We start from the raw sequence: 11,173 nt of genomic DNA, 5'->3' as shown, positions 1-11,173 counted from the left end.
AATAGTTCCTTCTATAATCACTTAGTTTATACTAGCTATATATAATCTAATATCGAACAGATAGTTAATTGTGTGAATATGCCCTAATCCCACAACCAAGCAAGGAACAGGAAATGAGGCGGAAAGCACACATCCAACTACTTATCGGATATTAATTATATATAACCTTGATGTATAAACTAATGTATTATAGAATTAACCACCTAATGTCTTTTAAGTTATACTGGTTTAATAAAAATGGATTAAACCCTTTAGTGGTGAGTTTCTAGTTTTGAATACCAAAAGTTCTTTATTTGAAAAGTATGATTTGTACTAGAAAACAGTGCATTGAATTAGTGCCCTATGACCTGGCCAATACCTGGTACCCCTTATGATTACTTGGTGTATACGGAACATATATATAGCTAAGATCGGATAGATAGTAGGCTGGGTGAATCTGCTCTAAGCCCACAACCAAACAAGGAACAGGAAATGAAGCGGAAAGCACACATCCTACTACCTGTCGGACCCGATTATTATATATCCCTGAATGCATACACTAAGGAATCATAAAGTTAGCATTATAGGCCCCCTATCTACTGAATGTACTAGACTCGACTGTTCTGTGTGTCGGTTGTAAAATGTAAGTTTTCCCTAGTTTATAACTATCTTGACTCGAAAATAGTTTGCATTAACTTTCAAGTGGAACTGTCACAAAATGAAAGTAATGGGAAATTATAAGTACACAGTTGTCTTTTGAATTGACACCCTGACATACTGATTACCTTAAAACATGTTTGTTTAATTAAGGTCATAATGTGAAGGATAGTACCCATACTATACGCTCTCCCTGTCAAGAGATTCTGGGGACCAAACGCGACTTCCGCAAACAAATTGCTAGGCCGTGTAAATTCACATTAAAGTTATACGATCATGTATACCCAATTTTACTATCACCTTTTGTTTAGAACAATTAGTTAGTGATTCATTGGTATAATTAGATCATGTAGTTGTTCTATGCTATAACATCTTAGTATGTTCGTTCTGTTATAGTATCTTAGTATGTTCGTTCTGTTATAGTATCTTAGTATGTTCGTTCTGTTATAGTATCTTAGTATGTCTCTCTGAAGTATTGTATCTACCTCCCTGTTTCTCTTTATGTTATCATGTATTGTATCTACCTCCCTGTTTCTCTTTATGTTATCGTGTATTGTATCTACCTCCATGTTTCTCTTTATAGTATGTTCTAGCATCTAGTATGAACTGAACCTCTAAACTATACCCCTTATAGTTTACTAGTATTTTACTTGAACTGTTATTGAAAAGACTCATTTTACTACTAAGTTATGCTTGTACTTTAAAAACGGAGTTTTGTTAAACTATAAAGTAACATAACTTTAAAAGAGTTTTTGAAATGTTTTGATCACTAATAAAAGACATAAGCAATCTTTTGAAAAATGTTTATAACAAACAATTACACAATTATCATTGTGTTTAACTTGTATTCCCCCCCATAAAAGCATTTAAAATAGTTAAAAGATTCTTATAGGGGTATGAACTCACCTTATGTGGGTGATTCAAACGAATATGTGCGCAAGGATGAGAAGTTCCACGAATGAAGTCCCGAGACTCAACGAGTCCTAAATGGCATATATTGGCATAAATATAGGGTTTATAAGCAACTATATGAAAGGAAACACCCCTAGGGACTTGGACTAAGTGATGGAATCACATGTGATTCATCAAAGGGATGTTTATGGCCATCATTTGGTGTTTACGGCCATGGAGCTTTGGGCCGTAAACTCATGGTAAAAGGTGCATAAGAGGGTGTTTGAATGATAGGGAAGCTTGAGGGACTATTGCTCTACAAGAGGATGAGCAAAACCAACTTTCTAGGAGGTGTTGAGGTGTTTACGGCCACACCAAAAGTGTATGGCCGTAAACTCTCCAAGTGGTGCCTTTTTGGGTCTTAAAGGGAAGGATTCTCAAAGGTTCATGTGTCCCAAAGGATAGCTAGTGTCTAGATGTGTTTAGGGCTCAATACTTGACCATAATTAGGGTTTACGGCTAAGGGAGATTGCTCCTGGCCGTAAACTCTTGGTAAATATGCCTAGATTGTTGTTTCAAGACTATGATCTAGTGTTTAACATGGCTAAATAGAAGATAGATGGAATACTCATACTTTTGAGGCCCTTAGATGAGTTTGCGGCCACCAAGAACAAGTGTGTGTTCTTGGTGAAAGATGAAGATCTAGCAAAAAGTCGATTTCCATGGATTAAATCAAAGGGTGATTCATGAGTAAGAAGAATAATCATCAACTAGAGGGAAGAATCACTTACTTTTTGAAGATCGGGAATGAAAATCTCGATGATCCTTGAGAGAGAATGGAGGTGTTCTTGAGTTGAAAGTGTGAGAATGAAGGAAAAGTGAAGGGAAGGAGACTTATAGGGGAGTTTACGGCCAGCCTTGACTTTATGGCCGTAAACTCATGTGCTTTGGCCGTGAACTCCTTTTTGGTGGTCTTAAGGCTTGAATGTTGCACAGTGTCTCTAGCAGGTACATTCTAACACTCATTCCTTAAGTGTACTAGGCTTAAATCCCAATAGAATGACCCTTAACAAGGCTAGATGGCAATAATTTTTCGGGTTGTCACATAAGCATACAAGGAGCAAGTTCCAAGCTTTATACCTCAATGAAGCTCGAAATGATGTGTGAAATCTGGATCTACAAGTTCTCCTTTGATCAAGGCTCCTTCTTCCAAGCTCTTATTCCTCAAATCTCACCAGCACACACTAAAAACACACACAAGAGGGTCAAAACTCCTCAAAAGGGGCTAGGGTTTCGAAACGGGACTCAAAGGGAAATAGAGGTTGATAAATGATAGGATCATGGGTTATAATGTCGTTTAAATAGGGTCAAAACCCTACAATTTTAGGGTTTTTCCCTTGGTTGTGTACGCCCTGTGTATAAGAAGTATGCCCACCGTACTCCCAGATTTCCAAAAATGGCAAAATTGCCCCTTAGGGACCAAATCTGCAAAAATATTTACTCACCAAGGTCAAAAATAAAAACTACCTTGAAGTGGATGTTACAGTCAACAAACTGGCAAAGTTGTTGAGTTTTCAAACCAAACATTATGTTCCATTGGGAATCCAAAGTTCATTTGTGCCATCCCAATATAGAAAAACAAAACTTTTGTTAAGGTCAACCTTGAAAAGCATATGACATATTCTTTTCTTTTTTTGATAGTTTCAATGCTAATGTATCTTTATCCTCATTAAGGAGCCTTTCATTGAAAAAAAATATTAAAAAGACACTATTTTTTCACATTTTTAGTCCAAGCACATATATCATTGATGATAAATGCACCATCAATGATGAAAACAACCATGCACATAATTCTATTGTTACATTCTAATTACCAATGTAATTACTTTTTTGAGTTCAATAGATATAAGTTTGAAAATCACCTTGTTGAAGCAACCAATAAGACTAATGACATAAAAGTCTTTCAATCCCAAATAGTCTTTAGTCTTAGAAAAAGTGAGATGCAAGAGGTTTTACATCTTTGGTTAATGTGTAGTGCCACCTCAAAGTTTTTTTTATTGCTTTGAAAAGCTCTCGATATAGGATATCCCAAAACTCTTTTATAAACTTGAAAGTGAAACCATCTGAACCTAAAACTTTCTCACCAACACAACTCCAAATGGCCTTTTTAACTTCAGATAATGACATATCTGCTTCAAGAAAATACTGGTCACAGAGGACGATTTAAAAAAAATACTTTTATAATGCTAGAATGGGGTTGAACAACATTTGACAAAATTTGTTGATCTGTTTTTTCAAAACTTCAATTTTAATGACATGTGGATCACAAAATCTCTTATCGTTGATTCTCGGTTTTCTCTTGTTGTTTATAATTCCATGAAAAAAGACGAGTCTTCATTTCCATCAACATCCCATTTTCTTATTGCATTTTATTTTAAATCCAAATTGTTGTTGTGATCTAATTTAAGAACATAGTTTTCCATTTTTTTTATTTGATCCCCTTTTCAGAGTAGAAAGTAAATGTGATTCGATCATAAATTCCAATCTATCTACGTTTTTATTTAGTTCGTTTGCCTGTATATCCTCCAATCCATGGTTACGGGTCAAGGCAATGAATGAAGAAGTGGAAGCTCTTCATCGTAATCACACCTGGGATATAAAAAATTTGCCAAAAAATAGGAAACCTATTGGTTGAAAATGGGTTTACAATATTAAATATAAGTCAAATGGAGAAGTAGAACGTTATAAAGCACACCTCGTTGCTAAAGGGTATAATCAGAGGGAAGGTATCAACTTTGAATAAACCTTTTCTCCTATAGCAAAAATTGTTACTATTCACATTGGTATATCTTTATCTGTTCATAATTCATGGCCTTTATATCAACTGTATATAAATAATGCTTTTCTTTATGGTGACCTTTCTAAAGACGTATATGATAGGTTTTATAGGTTACAAAAAAACATGTGGTGGAAAAACTTAAACCCTAAGTTCACATGTAAACTGTTGGATCTAAGTTTTCACTATTGTTTTGAAATAAACATTTGAACATCAAAAACCCTAGGAGTACTCTACTATTTTCAAAATTTATAAAGGGTTTTATGGTTTACATACTTTTTGATTATTGTAGTAAATAATCAACAATTCCTTCTCGAACAAGCTTCAGAAAGCAAGCACCATAAATCTCATGTCTTTAATAGTTTTTACCCAAACACTAGCAATAGAAAATTTGAGAGGAGAAAAGAGGGAAAAAGGAATTTTCGGCTCTAAGGATTCTTAGAATGATGGGCGAAATTATGAACCTCATAAGGGGTTTATATAGGTGAGTAAGGAGTGTTGGATAAGGCAGATTCTCTTAGATAACCTTTATATATTTTCTTGCTCCCTAAGGCTTCCAAGAAGCCCTAGGAACCTCCAAAACCGCATCCCCTCATGTGGGAAGGTTCTAGAATCCTTCAATGCTCAATTTTTGAACATTGTCACCTTTAGTCATTCTACTTTTAATTAATCTAATTAATCCCAAAATTAATTCTAATTAATTTCTGATTAATTATTAATTAAATAATATTGTTTCTAATTAATATATTAATCTCATAATATATTAATAAAACATTTATTACTATTTATTAATCTTATAATAAATCAATAAATCAACATCTTTCTCCAAAAGTCATTATATCAATTACTAGTTCTGAGGGCAACCTAAAAGGACTCTACTTTTAATTCAAATATATACCAATTTAGTTATTGGCCTAGACACCTAATCCAACAGTATATATATGACTATTCGACCTGGATATTACACTAATAATGACACTAGGGTGCAAACTTGTTAAATCTCTATATGGATTAAAACAAGCCCATATGAAGTAGAATGAAAAACAGAGTGCTTCCTTATTCATGTTTGGTTTCAAGCAAAGTGTTAGTGATTATTCTTTGTTTGTTAGAAAATTTGAAGATTCTATTATTGTTTTATTAGGTTATGTAGATGATATAATTTTGATTGAATTCATGAAGCAAAGTTAAAAAAGGTCAAAGATTTTATGAAAACTTAATTTTTAATAAAAGATCTTGGTGTTCTTAAATATTTTCTAGGAATTGAAGTTGTTAGTATTCATAATGGTTTATTTTTAAATCAGAGGAAATATTGTCTTGAACTTCTTCATGAGTATGGTATGCTTGGCTGCAAGCATGTTACCATACTTTTGGAAACTAATATAGTTGTTAACTCTTGTGATTTTGTTAATAATAATGAGTTATTGATAAATAAAACTAAATTACAAAAGCTTATTTGGAGCTTAATATATCTTACTATTACTAGACCTGATATTTCTTATACAGTTCAGGTTCTAAGTCAATATATGCATAAATCCAGAAAGTCACATTTGAAAATTGATTTCAGGTTACTAAGGTATTTGAAAAATAGTACAAATAAAAGGACTGCTTTAACTAAGTCTAATGTTTTTGAGTTAAAAGGTTTTGTAGAAATAGATTGGGCTAAATGCCTGTCTACAAGAAGATCTGTAACTGGTTATATGGTTTACTTTAATAACTCATTGGTTTCATGGAAGAGTAAGAAGAAGTATAATGTTTCTAGATCTTCTACCGAATCTGAGTATAGAGCCCTTGGCTCAATCAACTATGAAATAATTTGGATATAGAAGATTTTGTTTGAGTTAGGAATAAAAGGTCTTACTCCATTATTTGTTTGTTTTTTGTTTTTTTTTTTTTTTTGTGATAATGGCTCTACAATTAAATTGGCTCTAAATCCTATTTTTCATGAGCGTACTAAACATTTTGAGATAGATATTCATTTTGTTAGGGAAAAATTTCAAATGGTGTTTTAAAAGTGGTTAAGATCAATTTTTTTTTATCAAAATGCTGATATTCTGACTAAATCTTTAAGTTTTAAACAATATGATTTTTTATCAAATAAAACGGGGCATATTGATGTTTTTAAAAAGGAAAAAGTAAATATTTCGATTGAGGGGATGTTGAAAATACTAAGTATTTATAACATTCAATATCATATTTATTATTTATTTTGTGTTGGTAATTTGTGTCAATGTTGAAATTCTTGGTTTGCTCTCATTCATGAAATAATTTTGTTAAAATGAGTTATTTCTGTTATTATGGAATTGTTGTAGGTTGCGGCTCGTTTCTTACAAATTGTAGGTGAGGCACAGATCCTGGTTCGTGGGTAATATCCAAGATCCAGTTCATATCCGTGATCCGAGATATATTGATGGCAATAGTAGTGTATTGTCCAGTCAGTCGAGATTCTCAACACACACACAAAGCGCTCTCGCTCTTTCTCTCTCTCTCTCTCTCTCAATATCAACTTCTTTCGTTTAGGGTTTCACAGTAGTTTATCTTCTTCATTGTATAAATCTATTGTGCTTGATCGATTATTGAATATCTTTGTAGAATAGGTTGAGTGTATAGTTCTGAGAGTAGATTAGGGTTTTTTAATGAAGTTTGATTTGTAAGTATTTTGAAAACCTTTTGGTTCTTTGTCTTTCAATGATATGAGAAACGTTGATGTTGGCAAAATCTGATTTATCGTTTTTTAACATTTTTCATTCCATGCACTTGAAACCACCTCTTTAACACCATTCACAAGTAACTACTATTAGTTAGTAGAATTTGAAAGGTGGGGGCTGAAGTATTCGTATTGCAGTCTCTAATAAACAAAATAGTAAAATGATAAAAAAAAAAAAAAAGAGCAATTACCGAAGGCCATTATCCGAAAGAAGCGCCACAACTAAAATCTATCAAGTTTATGTTTCCGACATTTGAAGAGCAATTACCTAGGTTGTGACCATTATCGTTAATTTATGTTTCCGACATTTGATTTAACTCATCAAAGTTAAATTCATTGACAGTAGTTGTTTTATCGTCAATAGTTTCATTAACCAATTGTATTCATTAATTGCATATAACTAATCCTGTTATTTTTACCATTTCATTCGTACTTGATTCATCAATATCTATTTTATAAATTGATTTATCAATACATTTTTTTTATAGATATTTATGTTTGTAATATTTCAGTTAACTCATCTAAACTCAAATTCATTAAAAAAAATTTCCTTTTTGAATAACAATTATATAAGTAAAATTTGAAAGTATAAAAGATAAATTTTTATATATAAGTAACGCTGGAGTTATGAAATATATTTTATATAAGTCCAATTTCATAGAACAAATTGTCGTCACCTCATTGTTTTTTATAACAATATAAGCTAATCCTAACATCTTTTTATTAAAAAACATTATATTTTTAACAAGCAATCGAAAACACCTCCTTACTAATCATATATATGAACGTTGACCAAACAATAAGATACTCGATTAAAATCTCAATTCTCTTTGATAAAAGTACCAAAATCATATGCACGAGGAAAATAGCACGTTCTAGATATGTTTATCATCTTTAGCATCTTATCATGCATGACGTTTTTTTTTTCTCCATAAAAAAGAAGCAATTTATATATTTCAAGATAATATAATCATGATTCATGAAAAGGAAACTTTTATAAGTTGAGACAAGCCCATTGCCCATTAAAGGAGTAAGAACTAGAAAGCCCAATTCAACCCATGTGAAAATTGGGCCAACCTGCTAAAGACTAAACCGCTAAAGCGTAAATACGAGCCTCTTCTGCTAGGGTTTGCAATTAATCTCCGTTCGCAGATTAGGGTTTTCAAGCAATTCAACCAGTCAGGCAGGTAGTAGCGGCAAACACATCTCCGTCACCATGGGTCGTATGCACAGCTCCGGGTAACAACTCCTCATCCATCTGTCTATAGCATTGAAATGTACTGATTTGATCTTCGAAATAGATTTGTGTATGTGGTAGCTATGGAAGTGTATAGTTTTGCTTTTGGAAATGCCTACGATACTCTCTCGTGTCCTCGAAGCACGTTTAATCGTGATTTTTGAGTGTGAAACAAGTCCTTTTGTCAACGTTAGATTCTTATGAATATGTTTTAAACGAATAATTTCGAACTTCTTGTCTTCTTTTAGTCGTTTTCGCTGGTAAAGTGGTCGTTATTGAGTTTTAGGTTATATAGAAATAGTCGGATGATGAATGCTTTTTGATTTATAAGTGAAATGTTTAATTAGCTTGATATGTGATTTGACAGAAAGGGTATTTCCGCCTCAGCTAAGCCATATAAGAGGACTCCGCCAAGCTGGCTGAAGATCTCTCCTCAAGATGTAAGTGAATCTAAAAAATTCATGGTTTATCTTCTCTTGATTTTATTCAGTTTGTTCATGTAATAAATTCTTCGTTTTTTCTAACTGAAACTGTTTGTGTGTTCTCTTAATACTCTTTCAGGTTCAGGACAGCATCTGTAAGTTTGCTAAAAAAGGTCTCACCCCATCCCAGATTGGTGTTATTCTTCGTGATTCCCATGGTATTGCTCAGGTGAATAGCGTAACTGGGAGCAAGATTCTCAGGATTCTCAAAGCACATGGTAAACATATTATCATTCTCATAATCACATTGTGTTCTTAATGTTATTCTTTCATTTGTATTAATCTGTTTTGTTTTACTAATTTGACAGGACTTGCACCTGAAATCCCAGAGGATTTATACCACCTGATCAAGAAGGCAGTTGCAATTAGAAAGCACTTGGAGAGGAACAGGAAGGATAAGGATTCTAAATTCAGACTCATTCTTGTTGAAAGCAGGATTCATCGTCTTGCTCGCTACTACAAGAAAACCAAGAAGCTTCCACCAGTCTGGAAATAGTAAGTTCTTTCCCTTTTCTATAAAGTATTCTTGATACATGTTCTTGTTTTCTATGTGTCTAAGATCATCAAGTTTCTTCCAAAAAGATTGTTTTAAGAATGTTCTTTTCTTTTTCTTGTGGCAGTGAATCAACCACTGCTAGCACACTTGTGGCTTAGAAAAGAGCTGTGGGGAATGGAGTTTTGAGTTTGAAAGTCATATTTTTTAGTTGGAAGATTGTTCTTGTTTTTCTGGTGATTAGGATGTTTGGACCATGAAAAGATTTTTGTGTTGTTTGAAGAAATTGTTTTAAGAATGTAGTATCAGTTCTTGCACTTCTCATACATATGGTTATTTATCAAGAATTCTCTGATGACCAAAAATTTGTGATTCATGCTACTTTCAAAGTTGTTCCTTTATGTCTGTTTTTTTTTGGTACTACTTTTTACACCTCTCAAGTATTAACAGTAGTTTAAATATTTGAGGTTTTGATTGGTTGGATATAACTACATTTACAAATATTGAGTTATTTGATGCTTAAACGTTGGAACAGATTCAACCAGTTCTACTATTGAAATCGTTTCAACAAGTTCAACTATCATACTTTGATTAAACGACTATCCAGTATAAATCTAACAAAATAAATTTGTTGTGATAAGAATGAATGAAAAAAGTTAAGTTGCAATTTTTATATTCGTAACCAATTGATAAAAGGTAAAATTAGTGATTAGAGTCGCTTATTGTTCTTAATTGATTTTGTACCCACCAATGGATCCAACGTCTTCATAGAGTCACTAATCATAATAGATTGTAACCGAGTAATATCCCACCATCTAAGCATTTGATGAAAAGGTGAATAGTCTTCTCAATGTTTGCATCACAAATAGGACAAAGCATGCAATGAAGATCCATTAGATCATCCACACCGAACAAAATACCTTGCAAAAAATGCCACTTGTCAATATTGAAAACCAACTCGCTAGCATGATTAATCAATTCTTGTAAAACAAAATGGTAGGCCACAATTCTAAAGGCTTTCAAAAGTTGCAAGAGGTAAATGGACCCGACAATTAAAGTTGTATAAGTGGCATTGCAAAGAATTTGAAAGAAGCCCATGCATATAGCATATTGTCTTACCCACAATTCATGACATACAAGAAGAAATGTCCACCTCTTTATCTTATAGTCGCTCGATACTTTTAAGCAAAGCTCCCCAAACAGCCTAAGTATAGGGCCATTTTTCACCAATATCAAACCTACAATCATGACCATGTAAAATTTTAGGATAGTCACCCAAAGCATATTATGTTTCAAATAGAATCTCCATCTCTATCACAATAGATATATACTTACACTCTAATTGATTGTAATCACAGTCATCCATACGTCACGGTCACCATGTACACAAAGCTTAGTTCATTAACTTTTGTTAGGACTTAGGACCGTTTTTACAAAATATTTAGAACGATAAAGTTTTATCAATCTGTATTTAAGACTAATTACAAATTAAAATATTAAGAAAGCACGCGAAGTCTTTTAAGTATTGACTTCTAGGTATAACCATATCCTTATATCCCTTTACTTGGTGATGCTTCCTTTATGACTTTCTTAAAATACACCCTGAAAAAAATGCTTCTAGGACAAATCGTCTAGTGAGTGATGACTTTTATGATACATAAATCAATTATAACTACATGTAAAGTTAATGCACAATATATTTACAAGTATGAAACCACTATAAACACACACTGTATTTTTTTTTTTTTGAAAGGGCTTTTCATGTATCCTACGGGTACATATATAAAAAGTATTAATTGAATTAATATTTGTGGTGAATATTACTATAATTAAATGTGAATGTCATTAATTATAGAAAATATTCTTCATAATTAATATATTTCACATTTAATTA

The 11,173-nt window shown here is 32.5% G+C and overlaps 1 protein-coding gene across 1 annotated transcript; it reads left to right on the top strand.

Annotated features, from left to right (window-relative positions):
- Positions 1 to 8,170: 8,170 nt before the first annotated feature.
- LOC145113507 (small ribosomal subunit protein uS15-like) lies at positions 8,171 to 9,684 on the top strand. The gene is made up of 5 exons (XM_079049584.1): positions 8,171 to 8,306; positions 8,672 to 8,744; positions 8,866 to 9,004; positions 9,095 to 9,281; positions 9,407 to 9,684. Exons 1-5 carry the CDS (start codon positions 8,284 to 8,286, stop codon positions 9,438 to 9,440), a joined length of 456 nt encoding a protein of 151 aa, XP_078905710.1. The 5' UTR covers positions 8,171 to 8,283; the 3' UTR covers positions 9,441 to 9,684.
- Positions 9,685 to 11,173: the final 1,489 nt, after the last annotated feature.

This window comes from Lactuca virosa, chromosome 5, assembly GCF_052849685.1.
Source record: "Lactuca virosa cultivar CGN04683 chromosome 5, Lactuca_virosa_CGN04683_v6, whole genome shotgun sequence".
Taxonomy (NCBI): Eukaryota; Viridiplantae; Streptophyta; class Magnoliopsida; order Asterales; family Asteraceae; genus Lactuca; species Lactuca virosa.
Note: the sequence above shows the minus strand (reverse complement) of the source record. Positions and strands in the feature narration are given on the sequence as shown.